The 18,924-nt window shown below is 38.4% G+C and overlaps 1 protein-coding gene and 2 pseudogenes across 1 annotated transcript; 2 read left to right on the top strand and 1 right to left on the bottom strand.

Annotated features, from left to right (window-relative positions):
- Positions 1–8,324: 8,324 nt before the first annotated feature.
- LOC145793444 (uncharacterized) lies at positions 8,325–10,333 on the top strand (annotated as a pseudogene).
- Positions 10,334–14,405: 4,072 nt separating this feature from the next.
- LOC145792794 (uncharacterized) lies at positions 14,406–16,903 on the bottom strand. The gene is made up of 2 exons (XM_082874313.1): positions 14,891–16,903; positions 14,406–14,612 (listed from the first exon to the last, which is right to left on the bottom strand). Exons 1-2 carry the CDS (start codon positions 15,663–15,665, stop codon positions 14,575–14,577), a joined length of 813 nt encoding a protein of 270 aa, XP_082730439.1. The 5' UTR covers positions 15,666–16,903; the 3' UTR covers positions 14,406–14,574.
- On the top strand, positions 16,443–17,516 carry LOC145793443 (uncharacterized; annotated as a pseudogene).
- The last annotated feature ends 1,408 nt before the right edge of the window (positions 17,517–18,924 follow it).

Below are 18,924 nucleotides of genomic sequence, written 5' to 3'. Positions count from 1 at the left end.
TGTATAACGTGACGGGTATGATGTGACATTTCAAAACTTTTATTTTAAAAAAAAATTTCTTAGTGTACTTTTTCTTGATATGATGTAACACTTCAAAAAAAATAAAAACTCCTTAGTGTATTTTTTTCAAACGTGACAACGTGGTGGATATGATGTGACACTTTAAAAAAATTAAAACTCCTTTGTGTACTTTTCTCAAACGTGATACGTGACACTCCAACGTGGCGAATATGATGTCACTCTAAAAAATTAATAAATCTTTAATGTACTTTTCCCAAATATGATGCTCTAACGTGGCTGGTATAGTGTAACACTAAAAAATTCTTTTGTGTACTTTTTCCAAATGTGACACTCCAATGTAGCGAACAAATGAGTCATTACACATCCAAAAAAACTAAATGGATCACAAGAAAAAGTATGGAACTATATGGATTATAAATCCAAAATATGAAACTTATTGGTCAATCTCTCTAAATTTGAGGAAAAAAACGTAAACTTAAATAAATGGTTGTCTTGGTTTATAAATTTGAGGAAAAAACGTAAACTCAAAAAATGAGTTTACGTTTTCAGTTTTCAATTTTTTTTTTCAAATAATTTTTTTTTTCCATTATTTTTTTCAAATAATTTTTTTCCATAATTTTTTTCAATTAATTTTTTTCTTCAAATATTTTTTTTCAAATATTTTTTTCAATTAATTTTTTTTGCAAATAATTTTTTTTTCAAATAATTTTATTTTTATTTTTTCAATTAATTTTTAATTAATTTTTTTTCATTTTTTTTCAAATAATTTTTTTCCCAATTAATTTTTTTTTCAATTATTTTTTTAATTAATTTTTTTTTTCAATTATAATGTGTGTGATTCCATTGTCATAAATAATAAAAATAAGTATAAATATTTTAGGCCTGAACAAACATATTTTTTAGTTTATGTTTTTAAAATTTTTTAAACATTTTGTTCAAACCAAACGCGTTTATAATTTATGTTTTTTTTAAAAATAAACAAAAATCAGTTTATAAAATTTTTGTAAACATAAACAAAAAACGTAAACGTTATCAAATGCTACTTAAGTTTATGTTGATTTTTAAACAGAAATTTAAAAATTTGACTAATAATTTTTTTTTCAATTAATTTTTTTTCAAATAATTTTTGTTTCAATTAATTTTATTTTCAAATAATTTTTTCAATTAATTTTTTTTTCCAATTATAATGTGTATTATCCCATTGGCATAAATAATAAAAAATAAACATAAATATTTTAGGTCTGAACAAACATATTTTTTAGTTTATGTTTTTAAATTTTTTTAAACATTTTGTTCAAACCAAAACCTAAATTATTTATATTTATTTTTTATTATTTATGACAATGGGATCGTACACATTATAATTGAAAAAAAAAATTATTTGAAAAAAAAAATTATTTGAAAAAAAAAAATTTGTTAGTCAAATTTTTAAATTTCTGTTTAAAAACCAACATAAACTCATTTTTTGAGTTCAAGTTTTTTTCTCAAATTTATAAACTGAGACAATCATTTATAAACCAAAAAATTTATCAAACAAGTTTTTATGACAGTTGTTAAAATTTTTGTAAATATAAACTGAAAACTAAAAACAAAATGCTACCAAACAGGCATATTTCTAAAAATGAACAAAAATCAAGTTATAAAATTTTTGTAAACATAAACCAGAAGCGTAAACGTTACCAAAAGCTACATAAACTTTTTATTTATCACCAAAAATGGTGAGGAAATAAAAATTACTCTTTACAAAAATTTAAAAATACCTAAACTATCCCTCTAAATACAAAACAAATATAATAAAAAGACACGTATCCTCTTTTAGTCATTGTCCATCCGAACAAGAAGGTTAGAAACCATAATCATTTTTTTTTTATTCTCACCTAGGTGAGAAACTCTAATAATTTTCTTTCTATTCTCATCTCCCAATCCAAACGAAGAGTAGAATGTGGCCTTTTTTTTTTGGTTTTTTCATTTCAAGTTGAAGCACTAGTAGCTCATTGTGAGACCCATGAAATCCTCTCACATGGATTATAGAGATCCAACGAAGAGAGGAGCTTTGTCCCGTAAATCTACAAAGATAAGCATGGTCAACACCACCCAACCGGAGTTGCCGGCTGGAGACACTGATAAAAGAAGATGAAGAAATGAAGAGTGTTCAGTGTCCTGTGTGGTGCAGACAGATGAGGCATCCCTCTATTTCTTGGGATGCCCTCATTTTATAGATGAGGGGTGTGATATTTGTCCTATGGGCTTCTTTGTTTGGGCTGGGCCCATTAAGATGATATATTTTTTTCTAGCTCCCACAATGTCCTAAAACTTTCATTGTCTTCGGTAGAAGGAATGAAAGTTTTTATTGCCGAGCTACACTGTTCAAATAGATGTTAGGTTTCTTAATAAAGAACACTTTTGATAAATGAATAAAAATGAATGAATGAATGACTGTATAAATGCATGTATGCTTGAATGTATGATAGATGTATGTCTTGCTCCGAATTCGGAGGCTTTTGCTAATGGCTCTCCACGCTAAACACAGAGCGCTTCGAATTCGAAGGCTTTTTATGATGGCTCTCTGCGCCGAGCATGAAGAATGCTCTGAATTCGGAGGCTTTTTCAATGGCCAATCGTGTCGAGCACGAAGGATGCTCCGAATTTGGAGGCTTTTTTGATGGCCAATCGTGCCGAGCACGAAGGCGCTCCGAATTCGGAGCTTTTGTTGATGGAAAGTGACGATCAATTTCAGACATTGCAAGGATTTTGAATAGTATATCCCGTGTCATTGATTGCCTGTACCAAATAATGTAGACTTGTTAGGCACAAAAAAGTAGAAAATTGAAAAACCTACGCTAGTGGTAGAGCATTGAAAAAAAAAACATAGCATCGCTCCGTTGTAAGGAATTGTCGAGTTGATTTCTTGCTCTTGAGCTAGTATGAATTATGGTTGTGCCAAGTCGGAGTAAACTAGTGCTGCATTGTATACAAATTTATTATTATTATTTTTATTTTTAATTGAATTTGTAATTTCTGACCGCATGGATGTGCCCGGAATGTGCCACATAGTTGGAAACGACTAGTGAATCGTTGGGATTGGACTCCAAATGGCTTAACTTGGGCCAGAATCATTGGATGGCTCAGATCTTTTGAGAATTGGGCATTACGAAGCACTGGATAATTTCTCTGATATTAGTGCATCAATGTGATGCCAGATGCCGAGTTTATTAGCTCGACTTAGCATAGTTGCAAAAAATATAAGTGAAGTTGTTGCCCGTGAGATTTGAACTCGTGCCTCAGTAATGAATGAAAAATGCTCACCACTGTGCCACAACAGAGCCTTTTGTTCATATTTCACAAGTTATATATTTGAACTAAATTGTTGTTCAACTACTGCCTGTGTCAAAACAATGGGATGTATCTTAGCCGCAATGCATTGAATAATTTCTGTTGTTTGCCAACTCTAGTTTGTCGTCTTCGGTGAAATAGTTGAATTTTAAGGCAAACTTTGATCGGCCCGTACAACTTTGTTTTAGGTCTAATTTCGATGCCGTTTTTGCATTAGATCTATCTCGATGAGTACTTCACATTGATGTACTCGAAACTGGATGGCAATGATCTAAAAAATTTCAGTGTCTGTAGCCCAACGTCACACGCATAGTTGTTTAGATTCAAACCCCCTGACTTTGAGCCGTTGTATCTCCTTCGTCGTAAGTCCGATTTGCCTCTTTTTTACGGTGTTGGATTCATTTTGCGACCTAGTGTTCATTCCATCATTTATACGCCTCATTCCGTCACTTCTTGGATACCGTTGGACCTCCCAAAGTTGACCAAAAATAAGATGGTGTTACTTTTCTTTTTATGCTCTAAGCAATGAGTTGGGCGTGTATAGAGAATGTTGCTTTGCCGCCTAGAACCATGAAAACTTTTACGGCCGAGATAGGTGGGTTGGCAACACAATTTCTTTCCCTTCCGAAATCGCTTGGTTGGCTTGTTTTTGTCATTTTGTCTTTGTCGAGAGCTTGGTTGGCAATGGTTGGAAGGCAAATCATCTTGGCACTTTGATTTGCCGAATCACTTGGTCGACGATGACTCCACCTTTGGCTCGCCAGAAATTAAAGATTGCCGATAATAGTGCTAGAGAGAGAAAGCAGTGGTTAGCCTAGAATACCTTGTCTATGAGCCAAACAAAACAACTCACCAATAAAGGTATTGTTGCCATTTGATGGGCAACCCAAATAAAGTGCCGACTAACAACTATAGGTGTAAATGGAAGTTCCGAAGACCGCTTAATCGAGAAATGGTTGCCGAATTCTAGAGAGAGTATTGACCCAGTATGTAATTCCTCTTGTCTTGTGAATGAAGTAACCCATGGTGCATTGAAGTAACAAGCGGATGAATTGGACGCCAATTTCAAATGCTAATAACTCGTTCACGATGTTTGGGTCGCAGTTGTGTTGTTCTTCTTACCCTTGTGCTCATAGATCACACGTTAGTTGGGAAGTTGGTAGATATTTGGCTAAATGTTAAGCTTGATTTTCGCTTGGTCGGTTGTGCAACTTGATGTGAAATACCTCGCGAAGTTGATTCGGTGTTAGCCAATGTATTAACTGAATTGCTCGCCGCAATGGCTATAATTGATTTAATGACGTTTCATTCTCGAGCCGTTGTTTCTAGAGGATGAAATGTCCGCTAACATATGCTTGATAGGTTGCCGAGATGAGACTCCAAAAAAAGAGAACCGGACTAGATTTGGTTCTTGGCACCGCGGTTGTAGCCAATATGATTGAAGATATATACTTGCATTGCATGATGATTATCATTGCTGATGAGCTTGATGATGGAATTAGTGTGAATTCGGCAAGTTGATAGCTATCTGGCACTGTCGAGTGACCAATGTGTTGTTTAAAACATTTCGGTGAAGTAGTGGCCAAGAGGTGCATTGTGGTGTCATCGTTGGGATTTATCAATGTATTTTGACGCCGCAATGTTGCTGAGTAGGCGTAGTTGTGATAGCCAGATCTTGAGTTTGTAAGCTTATGATTACTACTAAGGATTTTGTAGATGACTCGGCAAGCTTGTTATGGGTGCCGATCAATTTCTTCCCGGAATGTAGTGGTTTTTCGATATATCAAAACTCTTGGTCGGCAACTTCTCTTAGCTTCACGGTGTGTCGAAACATTTGGTACGCATCTCTTTGTATTTGGTTTTGCTAAGAATGTGGTCGGCAAGACTTCTTTACGCATGCAACACCTTTGATCTTCGGTTTTATTGAGATTTTGGTCGGCATCAACATGAGCTATTAGAGAATAAGTGAAAAACCATCTGTTTAGCATAGGTACATGTGCGTACATATGAAGAATCAACTTCAAGATAAGTTTTGAGAAACAAAGAATAAATAAATAAATGGATAGATCCATGAATTGATTTGGCTGAGCAACTGTATTGAATTGCCGAAAGATGTTCGTACCAAGAAAAGTGTGAAACCCATTTTTTGAGAGAGAAAATGGAGATGCAAAGTAGACTCATGAATTCTGTTTTGTTTTAATACTTTTCCATCAACATTCCATATGAACAAAAGTTTCCAAAAAGTTTGTACGCAGACACATACATATATACAATTCAAGAACCCATTTAATCAGAGAGAAAATAGATCACCATCATAATGTTGTTGAATTTTTACTTACAGTATCATGTTTGCTATTTCCTTCGTTGACCTTTTTCAGACGATTCTCATAGACGGCGCCAATTGTGAGACCCAGAAAATCCTCTCACATGGATTATAGAGATCCAACAAAGAGAGGAGCTTTGCCCTGTAAATCTGCAAAGATAAGCGTGGTCGGCGCCACCCGACCGGGGTTGTGTCACGACCCAAACCCGGCCCTATGGGTTTAGCACCGTAACCGGCCAGTAATCCGAGATTACCGAAGGCCTGCAAAACAGTAGAATAGTAAAACAGAGTACAGGGCCTGGCAGAAGCCAAAACAGTAAATAAACAATGTCCAATGAGCTGTGACAGTCTATATGCAAAAAGACTTTTCATACATTTGTACGTAGACAGTGCAGAACAGTATGCACAATATATATACAATTATTCAGACTAGGGACTCCATCCCTTACATAGCAGTACGGTAAACGTTCAGTCTATACAATCCATTCGATTATAACAAACGGCAAGACAGTGCAGAAAGGGGAATTGTAAAACACCCCTAAGCCTTAACACGATAGGCTCGGAACCTCGCAGTGAGGCACATAGGCTGGCTTGACAAAATTGGAGTAACCCTGACGCTTCTAGCCGCGGTCTGGTGCCTGTACACCTACATATATATATGAGCAGTGAGCTAAAGCCCAGTGAATAACATAATGCGTAAAGAGGTTAAGAATGAATGTCCTTACAGTGTGAAAACAGTTCAATTAAACAGTATTTCAGTTGTTCAGTCAGTACAGTCATATGTGGTACACCCATTAGCATAACAGTACAGTAAGCAGTAGGTCTTAAAAGACCGAACAGTAATGATGGCCATCAGTTAGTAAACAGTAGTGGTTCCAACAAGGGAACTGACAGAGATTTCTGTCACAGTAACAGTAAACAGTAGGTGCTAAGGATGCCACAATACAGTTCAGAATATAGGATATACATTCATTCAGTTAACAGTATTCAATTCAGAAACAGTACAGTTCAGTTGTTCAGAAAATAATCATTTTTGAACATATCTTTACACAATCGTTACTCACAGAGTTCTGGGTTACAGTAAGCTAGGGCGTGCCTCCCCAGTCGCCAACCCTACACAGTTAACAGATTGAACACACTAAGCTACACAGCTGGGAAAGATAGTAACTTAACCCCTAATGCCTCGGTGTGTTCTACATCTATATCCTCAGTAAGATGCCTTAAACTAGGCCTAAGAATGCCTAGAATGGGATGAGGATGCAAAGATGTACTCAAAAAGCAGTTTCAGAAGTTTCAGAAAACCAGAGTCCCGCTCGAGTTCAGGTTTACCCGCTCGAGCGGACATGCAACAAAGGTACACGCTCGAGCGTAAACTCTCCCGCTCGAGCGTACTGTAAAAGTACTGGATGGGTGAAATCTCTGCTCGACGGGTGCTCGACGCCCGCTCGATCGTGAGACACATGCCTCCGCTCGAGCGCCCAATCCTACGCTCGAGCGGACTGTAAAACAGTGCAGAGAAATACAGGATGCTTGGATTCCACGCTTGAGCGTCACTATCCCTGCTCGAGCGGAAGTGCAAAATCTGGGAATTCCAGATTGCACCTCCAAGCCAAAAACCAAGTTTAAATGCATCAAAACCGATCCTCTTGGGCTGAATTTCCAGAAAACACTAGTAAACATATAGAATATCACGGTTCAAAGCTCAATTTTGAGAAATCAAAGCCCAAGGGTGTTTAATTGAAACCCAATTTCAAACCAATTTCAAGAACAATATGAACATGCAAACTTGCATGAAGTCATATCATTTCAAAGCTTCAAAACATGCTCTTGCGAGCCAATTGTTTCCAAACATGATGAAATCTTGAACTACACTCAAAACATGGACATGCATGTGACAATTTGCCATAAACTCAACTCAAAATCCAACAATACTAACATGCATGCATGAATGAAGCTACAATTCCACATTCTTGAATCAAATCATGACTTAGTTCTACAATGAAGTATGAATCATGCAAGAACTAGCTCAATGACCACAATAAGAAGATGAGTTTCCTACCTTAGTCTTGTATTCAAGATTTAGGAGCTCACTTTAACAATCAACCTTCAATTAGCAAGCAAAACTCAAGATGGAATCCAATTTCTCTCCCTCTCTCCCTCTCTTCTCTCTTGGTCGGCTATGGCAAGGAGAAGGGCTGAGCAAATGTGTTATAAGGTCAAGTGTAAGGCTTAAATATGTTATATTGAGTGGGCCATTAAGGGTTAGTTGGTAATTAAGTCAAACTTTGCAATTAACCCAATATTTAATCTAATTTAATCATACCTAATCAGTTTTCAGTTAATTATACCATAAAATCACATTAATTATGAGGGTCAAGAAACATTAATCAATTCCCGGTTCGGCCGCTGATAAGGCATTCAATTAGCAGTTTAAACATAAAACATGAATAGATAGTCAAACGGTCAAACAGATAGAATACAAATTAACACACATACTCAGTCAATTCGATTCCAGCTTTTCAGTCAGTCAGTTCAGTACTTTAATCAGTTCAGTTATCAGTCATAATCAGTTCAGTTTAACGGTAATCAGTGTTTATCGGTAAGCAGTGGTGAGGGTTATTACAGGTTGCCGGCCGGAGACACTCCGATGATAAAGTTAGGAAAGAAAGAAGATGAAGAAATGAAGAGTGTTCGGTGTGTTGTTTGGTGCAGAGAGATGAGGCATCCCTCTATTCCTTTCGATGCCCTCCTTTTATAGATGGGGGGTGTGATATTTGTCCCATGGGCTTCCTTGTTTGGGTTGGGCCCAATAAGCTGATATATATTTTTTTGGCTCCCACACTCATAATTATAAAAATGTCATTGCCACGTGATCTTGGATGGACTTTATTTATACAAATTATGTTTTGCAAGTCATTTTCATTTCAGAATTAGCTTGCTCACAAATTAGATAATAAAAAAAGTAGTGGATAAGTTTTCTTTAGGTGTTATAGTTTGCCATGTATGGAAGTAGATGAAAGTAGTGGATATTTTTTTTTTTTTAATTTATCAAAAAAAATGTACGGAAGTGGATGAACAACAGAGTCTTTAACTAGAAGAGGAAAAGAAATTAAACAATTAATAATCTAATTGAAGAAGTTATATTTGGAATCATCTCTTGGCGGCAAGAATAGAATAATCATGGAAACTGGCAACTTTGCCTAGCTTGGAACATATATATCTCATAAAAGTATGAAGAACTTGTTATTTTTATTAAAGGGTGCGATGACATGTTTAAATAGTTTAAGTAACCCATTCCTGTTGAATAAAAAAAATATGTAAAATAGGATTTTTTGTCCAATATAGTCCTTTTGTTTGCTATTTGAGATAATCTTATATTTTTCATTTATTGTTTTGGAGTCAATCTAGTAAACATAAAAAAAAAATAAGGTTTAGTTTAAATAATTTTAGTGACCCTATCCAGTTGAATAAAAAAATGTAAAATAGGATTTTGGAGTTAATAAAAGTCGTTTTGTTTTCTATTAGAGATGATCTAAAATTTTCATTTACTATTTTGGAGTCAATCTAATAAATAAGCATAAAAAAAAAAAAGTTATAGTATTTTTAAATTGGAGAAATGGGTTTGAGTTTAAATCAAACCATTCATTTGACTCCAAAAATGGAGTCCTCTCAAAAAGAAGGGGAAAAAAAAACTTTTCAATCTTTTAATTGACAATTGACATTGACAAATTGAAGTTCAACATTTTCTAAGAAATCATCTCAATAAAAGCGTCCTTTCGCCTTACTTTTGATTCAATTTATTTCCAACATTGAGCCCGTATTATTTTTTTCCACTACAATGCTATTTCTGTAACTTCACTACATTCATGTTACAACTTCATAATCATTACTGGCGCCTCCAATTGTGCAACACATGAAATGTATCTAGTTGTGGCAGACTCTCTTAACTATGTATTTTTTCTTCCCAGATAAAAGGAATACATAATTTCAGTTGAAGTCATCAACCTAATTTGAAGACGTTGGATTTGAGTCAGGCATAATATTCTTAAAGATGAAGAAGATTGATAGCTCTAGGGTTTGGGGTCAGCCTATAAGATTAGTGTTGGGGTTGTGACCCATGATGGTTTATCCCATGATGGTTTATCAAACCCAAGACACACCTATGTTACCCCACCAGCGCAGGATTCCTTCCCCAGCAAACTGCCCAACACCATCTCCAACACATTCTGCCACTTATCAAATCTGCTCTCAAGACTGCGCAGATTCCCCAAATGACATTGACTGTCTTTGTTACATTAAAGGACCAGGTGTGGATGCACCATTACAGGTTACCGCTGTTGTTGTTCGGATTCTTTCACAGCTTTGGAAGAAACCCATTGTTGCAGTAAATCATTGCGTTGCTCATATTGAGATGGGAAGGGTTGTCACCGGAGCAGATGACCCTGTTGTGCTATATGTAAGTGGTGGGAACACACAGGTGATTGCCTATACCGAGGGGTGGTATTGGATTTTTGGTGAGACTACATAGATATTGCTGCTGGGAATTGCTTGGACCAGTTTGCGAGAGTTCTAACTCTGTCTAATGATCCATACCCTGGGTACAACATTGAGCATGTATGCAATTGGAAGCGAGTTTCCTTAAACTATATCAGGTAAATTGACATTGAGACTGACCATTATCATGTTCAAATGTCTTCGAGCTTAAGGATGACAAAAAATTAAATTTAGCTTCTATTTGACATTTTACTTGTTTAACTATATAAGTTTGCAATTTTTTTTTATTGATCTGTTCTCTGTCGATTGTTTGAGATAACTTTATACTTGTATGACACCTTCTGATGTTACTTGTCTAACCTACACTATACTGGAATAAATTTTGGTTATGACTTGAAAGTTTCTGATCTTTGAATGTTGTAGAGCTCGATTTTGGTGTATCCTCTCCCCCCTGCCTTCTCAGAAGACACACAAAGACAACTGCAAATTTTGTGTCTCTTTGATAATTTTCTTAATCTTTAAAGAATAAATGTTTGTTGTGTACCTCCTTAACTTTGTTGAAGGTCAGAATTTGGTGGTTGTTAGGCCATTGTAGTCAGCTATATAACACCCTTCTCTTCATTTGTAAGAGAAAATGATTAAACAAGCAATTAGTTCCTTTTTCTTTCTTTTCTTTCCTCATTACATAATCCTTCCTCTCAGTTTTCTGCGAAAAGATCAAGTGGAAGGCCACAATGAACATCAGCTGGGGCTATGATAAAGAAATAGTTGCCATGGATTTATGAGAGAATAAGCCTCTAGATGGAGTTGATTGAAGGCTAAAGATGAAACCTACCTTAAAGGGTTTGGATGCAGGCATTGTTGGGTTGGGTAGTTTTATTATTGAATTATTACATACAATTCAACTTTTGTGCTTCTTGGTCTATTTTGAGTTTTGTCAGTGAGCAGTGGATACTGGTGAATTTAGTGCAAGGTTCAAGTTAGATACTTGTATTTTAAGTGCTTGTTCGACAAAGCTAATAGATGCTTGTCTGTGGTTTTTAACGTTGTCAGATTACCTTTCTCCAGTATATTTAGTCTTACCTTCATCTTATTTGATTATTTCTTTTTATTTTTTTTTATAAATATGTTTAACTACATTTTTATTATACCTTCATCTCTTTGTTTTTGTTTTTCTATATTTTAACACAGCATTGGATTGATAATACATGATTGATCTGTAAGTTTATATGTTTATATTTTTTTTGGGGGAAGTTTAGATTATATCTGCAAGATTTGTAACACATTTCATCACCTCTCATTTATAAAGGTTCTCTCTGGAACTTTGGTTTACTATTTTATACTTAATTTTCGTTCTGGATGAAAGATTAGTTTGAGAGAGTGAGAGAAGCTATAGAGTGAGAGAGAGACTCTGAAATGTTTGTATTATGTTGTGTGATTTACAAAGAGATGAAGGCTCTCTTTATAGAGAGAGAAAGGGGCATTGGATACCACCATTATCACCGAAAGCAAACACTATACAATTAATAATATAAAGTTAAAGCTAGTCTATCATAAAGCTATACAAATAATAATGAAGTCTGCTAAAGCTATGCTAAAGCTATTCTAACAGCCCCCCGCAAACTCAAGGAGGGAAAGCATCAACCAAGTTGAGTTTGGAAACAAGATCATTGAAGCGGCCAGGAGGATGAGCCTTAGTGAAGATATCAGCGGGTTGATCGACTGAAGCAATAGGAAGAAGATGAACAGTTCCACAGGTGACATGCTGGCGAATAAAATGACAATCAATCTCAATATGTTTGGTGCGATCATGAAAAACATCATTGTGAGCAATCTGAATGGCACTCTGATTGTCACAGTAGAGAGGCGTAGGAGCAGATGAAGAAACACCCATATCAGCAAGGAGCCAGCGAAGCCAGAGAAGTTCTTGAGTAGTATCCGCAAGAGCTCGGTATTCAGCTTCGGTGCTAGAGCGGGCAGTGAGGGATTGTTTTTTGCTACGCCAAGCAAGAAGAGAATCCCCTAAGAAGAAACAGAAGCCCGTGGTGGAGCGTCGATCCGTAGGATCCCCAGCCCAATCAGCATCAGAAAAGGCACGTAGGTCAAGAGAGGAAGAAGCCGAGAAGTGAAGACCATGGAACATAGTGCCTTTGAGGTAGCGAAGGATACGGAGTAGAGCAGTATAGTGGGGAGTGCGAGGAGCCGACATGTACTGACTGACAATGTGAACAGCATAGGCAATGTCAGGACGAGTGACTGTGAGATAGACAAGACTGCCGACGAGCTGGCGATAAAGAGTAGCATCAGAGAGAAGAGTCCCATCGAGAGGAGTGAGACGAATCTGGGGATCAACCGGAGTAGAGGCAGTTTTGCAATCAGTAAGACCAGCTCGAGCCAGAAGATCGGATGCATATTTGGCCTGGGACAAATAGGAACCAGTAGAATCATGAGAGACTTCAAGGCCTAAGAAGTAGTTAAGAGTACCAAGGTCCTTCATCTCAAACTGTTGGTGGAGAAATTGTTTGAGGTGGAGAATACCAGCTTGATCATCACCAGTGATAATCATATCATCCACACACAGAAGAAGAAGAGTAGTACCATGAGAAGTAGTCCGTATAAAAAGAGCAGAGTCATAGGAGCTAGAGGTGAATCCGAAGTCATGAATGGTAGAACTGAACTTAGCAAACCAAGCACGAGGCGCTTGCTTGAGACCATAGAGAGCACGCTGTAGTTTGCAAACCTGATGAGGTTGAAAAGTGGACCCAGGTGGGGGTTGCATGTAGACCTCTTCAAGAAGATGACCATTGAGGAAAGCATTTTTGACATCCATCTGAAAGAGCCCCCAGTGGCGAGCAGTAGCAACAGCAAGTAAACTGCGAACAGAGGTAAGCCGAGCAACAGGAGAGAATGTCTCCTCATAATCAATGCCATATTCTTGGTTGAAACCCTTGGCAACAAGACGAGCTTTGTAGCGTTCAATAGAGCCATCAGAATGTGTTTTGATTTTGTAAACCCATTTGCAGCCAATCGCAGTCTTGCCAGGAGGAAGATCAACAAGATCCCAAGTATGAGCTTTGTCCAAGGCATGGAGTTCATCAGTCATAGCTTGCTGCCAAAGAGGATTAGTACAAGCCTCACGATAGGAGGTAGGTTCATAAGTAGAGAAGGCAGCAGATCCAACAATATAATCACGAAGATGAATAGGAGGTTGAGTTACCCGGCGGGGTCGACCCGTAGGAGGATCGGTGGGAGGAAGAGTCGGTGGAGAAGGAGGTGTGGCAACCAGAGGTAGACCTTCAGGTAGAGCAGGCTGGACAGGATCAGGGGTGAGCAAGGGCGTCTAGATGGAGGAGGAACCTGTATCAAATTCAGCAGAGAAAAGATCGATGGAAGGATTAGTAAACAGTGCAGTAGTGGAAAGTCCGGGTAAGTGAAAGGAGGATAGCGAGGAAAACATTTGGTGTTCCCAGAAAACGACATGGCGGGAGATACGAAGACGTTTAGAGAGAGGATCCCAACAGCGAAAACCTTTATGTTCAATTCCATACCCAAGAAAGCAACAAAGACGAGAGCGAGGTTCAAGCTTGGTGTGTTCATGGGATTGAAGTAAAACAAAACAAGCAGAGCCAAAAACCCGGAGATTGGCGTAAGGAGGGGGAGTGCCATGCAGACGTTCAAAGGGAGTTTGATTATGGATGACAGGGGTAGGAGCACAGTTGATAGTGTAAACAGCAGTGAGAGCAGCTTCTCCCCAAAAGTTTTCAGGACAGGAAGAAGAGAGAAGGAGAGCGCGAGTAGTGTCAAGAATATGCCTATGTTTCCGTTCAGCGCGGCCATTTTGCTGGGACGTGCCAGCACAGGAACGATGAGGCAGTGTACCATGATGCTGAAGAAAGGAAAGGAAATCTGAATCCCGATATTCCATAGCATTGTCAGAGCGAAAATTTTTGATGGTTTTGGAGAATTGGGTGTGAACCATTTGTGCAAATCGATAATAAATGTGTTTAAGTTCAGACCTATTTTTCATGAGAAAAAGCCAAGTAAACCGGGAAAAATCATCAATAAAAACAACAAAATAGCGGGATCCCCCCATAGTAGTAGTAGGGGAGGGCCCCCAAATATCCGAATGTATAAGATCAAAAGGGGCAAGAGAAACAGAAGTACTCTTATTAAATGATAAAGCAGGTTGTTTGGCAAGTTGACATGGTATACAATCGAAATTATCGGGAATTACATGACCCAACTGTCCACTAGAAACCAAAGACCTTAAACGAGTAACAGAAATATGCCCTAAGCGACAATGCCAAAGATGAAAGGGAGATAATAAGGAAGTAGATGTAGGAGCAGCAATCTGAGGAGAGGCAGGAACATGAAGGTGAATGAGTTCATAGAGACGTCCACGCTTACGGCCGATCCCAATAGTCTGCCCTGTCTGAGGGTCCTGTACCAAACAATCAGTAGCAGAAAAGGTGACAGTTAGACCAAGTTCACATAATTGACCAATGGAAATAAGGTTTAAGGTAAGAGCAGGGATATGATAAACGTGAGGTAGAGATAAAGAAGAGGTGGAAACAGTACCAACATGACGAACAGACATGAGGGAACCATCAGCAGTATGTATTGAGGGAATATGAGGAGATGAAGATAAGGAAGAAAAGATAGTAGAACTGGAGGTCATATGATTACAACAGGCAGAGTCAAAATACCAAGAAGAGTTACCTGGGATGACAGACAAAGCAGTAGGAGGAGGTGTACCAGATGAGGAGAGAAGTTGTTTGAGCATGGCCTCTACATCCGTTGGAGAAAAGTGAGGGGTAGATGGAGCAGGTGACTCAGAGAACCCTACAGAGGGGGCAGTGTCAGGGTGATGAGACTGATTCCCGGAAGCAGCAGCAGCAGTGTGATAAGACTGATTCCCGGAAGCAGAAGTAGCAGTGTGATGAGACTGGTTGCCGGAACGATGAAAACTTCCCCGGGAAGAGCCACCGCGAGAGGAGTGGCTATTGGAGGATGAGCGAGATGGATTGCGAAAACAATCCTGTTGCAGATGACCAGGACCAAGTTTGTTGCAGTAGCGGCAGGATCTGACGGGGCAATTGACCAGGAGATGGGTTGAAGGAAGGCCCCGATTCTGACAATAGAGGCAAGCAGTTGTCCGCTGGGTAAATGATGGCCGGGACGGAGGAGTGGCAAGAACAGAGTCCACATGATGAGTTTGAAGAGTACCTAGACGAGTCTCCTCTGATAGCAACTCAGAAATGGCTTGTTCAAGAGTGGGCAAGGGATGGCGATGAAGCAGAGAGGCACGTACGGGCTCAAAAGAGGGGGTAAGAGCCATGAGAAATTGCACCAACCTCTGCTGGTTGCGATGGTTAGTAAATAAAACTGCATCTTCGGGGTCATGCCAGGTTGGTTCTGAAAGAGCAAGCTGATCCCAAACAGAGTATATTTGAGAAAGGAAGTCATTAATGGACTGAGTGGATTCTTGACGCATGCGGTGAAGTTGGTTCTGAAGTTGATATTGATGGGCAAGACCAGTAGTCTGGTATCGTTCTTTCAAAAAATCCCAGATGTCTTTCGCAGGAGTAGTTACAGAGTCAAGCTGAAACCGGCCAAATTGAAGACTGATAGAGGTAACAGAGGTATTACGAAACCAGGTAATGATTTGGTAATTCTTACTGTCCCATTCCTCAAGTCGGTCTTCATATGTAGCAGTAAGAACAGGAGTTTCAGTAGTGGCACTGTCTTTGACTGGTTTAGTCACATCCCCGGTGACAATTCGCTAGAGCTTCTTGCCTTTAAGAAAGGAAGACATGGCTTGGGCCCACAGAACATAGTTTGAACCATTCAGAATAACGGAAATGGGATGGGAGGTGTCAAGACGATCCATAATACTAGTTAAGTAGGATTAAAGCAACAGGAAGAGACCTGTAGGAGCAAAATTTGGTAAAACAGAGTGTACCAGTGAGTCCGGAAGGTCGAAAATAGCCAGAAAAGGCTGCTGGACAGAGATGATGTCAGCGATGATGTCAGCGGCGCACGTTAGCAGAGTGCAGGGAGGAGCACGTTAGCAGAAAGGCGGCGGCGCACGGTAGCGAAACAGGCGCAGGCGCGGCGCACAATAGCCGTTTTGGCGCACGCGGGTGCAATGTAGTGAAGCGGCGCACGAAAGGCGCACGATAGCAGGCGCGGCGTACGGGAGTGGCAGGGCTGACGTCAGCCGCGGTTGTGTGGGCGCGTGGAGGCGCGTGGCGGAGGTGAGTGGCAACAGATGGCGCGTGCGGGCGCGTGTGAGAGTGGTGGCGGAGCTGGTGACGCGCAGAAGGTAAAGGCGGCGCGTGTGGGCGCGTGGAGGGTGTTCTGAGAACGGGCTAGGTGCCGTTGGAATCGTGAGAAAATTCCGAGCGTTTTGATGTATGCCACTGTGTACGGGACTAAACACAAAAATTGAAAATTGCCAGAAATGTAACACTGGGCTCTGATACCATGAAAGATTAGTTTGAGAGAGTGAGAGAAGCTATAGAGTGAGAGAGAGACTCTGAAATGTTTGTATTATGTTGTGTGATTTACAAAGAGATGAAGGCTCTCTTTATAGAGAGAGAAAGGGGCATTGGATACCACCATTATCACCGAAAGCAAACACTATACAATTAATAATATAAAGTTAAAGCTAGTCTATCATAAAGCTATACAAATAATAATGAAGTCTGCTAAAGCTATGCTAAAGCTATTCTAACACTGGAGATATTCTTAAAATTTCTTGGATAGGCTTCAGAATGTTCTTAAAATGACGTGATGAAGAAATGCTTTCTGCTTGACTTCATCTTTTTTTTCCCTTTCTTCATCAGCTTGCCAAGAAAGGAGAAAAGTTTATAGACATTCCCTACGTTGTGAAAGGAATAGACGTTTCGTTTTGTAAATTGCAAGTTTTGGTTGAATATTTAGTTTACATGATCTAATTGTGGGCTCAATTTCTGCATACAATTTAATTTGTTTTAGGAAACTGTGCTTCCAATGCTCATGGAGATTGCAGAATGAGCAATGGCACACTTTTGACAAGAAAGATGTTCTCATTGTTGGTGGTGTGGGCTACAATGAATGCTTGCAAGAGATGATGAGAATCAGGTGCTCGGAGAGAGGCAGAAAGTTGTTTGCAACTGATGACAGGTACTGTGTTGACAACAGGGCAATGATTGGGTATACTGGTCTCCTAGCTTATGCTAATGAGACCTCAACTCCGCTGGAGGAATCAACATTCACACAACGGTTCAGAACTGATGAAGTACTGGCAATCTGGAGAGAGAAAAAGGAATCGTCAAATTGGCTCATGGAAAAATGTGTCTAATTACCAATGTTTTTTCAGTAAGATCAAGGATTAGTTGCTTCCTAATTTTATAGAAGGTATGAGGCCCTTCAGGAAATGATAAAATCGGCATGCTGTGAACCATCCATGGGTAATGTAAAGAAATTTATTATAATTTGGTTTCTCTACCTATCTGCATGGAAGTCCGACTGTGTATTAAAAATTAAGCGTGGATTGGGATTTTTTATCTTTTAATTTTAATTTTAATTTTTTTGTTTTGTGTGTGTGTGTGGAGCTAGCTTTGTATTAATTTGACAAGCAAGCTTCTGACGATGAAATTTGGCAAGCATCTATATCCACACACTACATCTTGGTGTGCACATTTTTCATTTTTCAATCGGATATCCACTTCTGAACAAAATTACATGATTTAGAAATCAATTTCCTAACGAAATCTTATGGTTTGTTATATATCTTTGGTTCGGAGTTTGATTTCCAATCCATAGGTTTGGTTGTGGAGTTGATTTCCAAAGCTGGTAGTTTTGTTCAGAAGTTATTTTGGATGAAAAATAATGTGAACTGAGAGAAAGTGGTGGGTGGAAATAGAACTCCCGGAATCAGTTTCTTGCATTGTTTATCAGGTCGTAAGTAGACAATGCCTTGTAGAAGCATGAATTTGGAACTAGGCAGGAGCATGTTTGGGACTTTGCCCGCTGAAGTTTCTTGGAAGATTTTATTTTGTCAATTTCGTTCATAAAGTTTCGAATTTCAAATAATCATCTAAATTTTTATTTTGAGTCAAATTTTTATTCAATTTCAGATAATCATCTAAACCATTAATGGAATGATATTTAAAATACATCCGAAAGTGAATCTCAGTGTTTGATTCCAACGGAATTGCAAGGTGTATATTTCAGGATTCATTTACATAAAAGTAGCAGTTTTAAAATTAATTTTCATGCTACTCAACAGCATACAGGATGAAAGATTTTTCCTAGAATATTTTAATGTCTTAGACGAACTTAATTTTTTAATTATTTTTCGGAGCAAAAATCTTAAGCATGGTTTGAGTTTGAAATTACAATCATTGCTTCGAATAACAACCAACTCTGTTTTAACAGAGTCCTATTGGTGTCTACAGCCCTCTCAAACGCTGATGTTGGTGACTTTGAATGTAGTTTCGGCGTTTGTTCATTTCTCCTCGCCCATGGTTTAGCAAATTTAGAAAAATACAAATTGGTCATGCCTGTGGGGAGTTTATACAAGGAAAAAACCCTAAATTGAAATTGAATAGTTTGGGACTTTTTACCATCAACACTCCAACAACTTAATCTAAGGAAAAAATAAAAAACGATCAAAATTTGCGGTGATTGTAACAGTGCTGTTTTAATTATACCCAGCACATGAAGGATGCAACCACCTCATCTGATGTTTTAGACCACATGAGATT

This window comes from Camellia sinensis, chromosome 6, assembly GCF_055761805.1.
Source record: "Camellia sinensis isolate YWXY chromosome 6, ASM5576180v1, whole genome shotgun sequence".
NCBI lineage: Eukaryota > Viridiplantae > Streptophyta > Magnoliopsida > Ericales > Theaceae > Camellia > Camellia sinensis.
The sequence above is the reverse complement of the archived record's forward strand: the minus strand, read 5'-3'. Positions and strand labels throughout refer to the sequence as shown.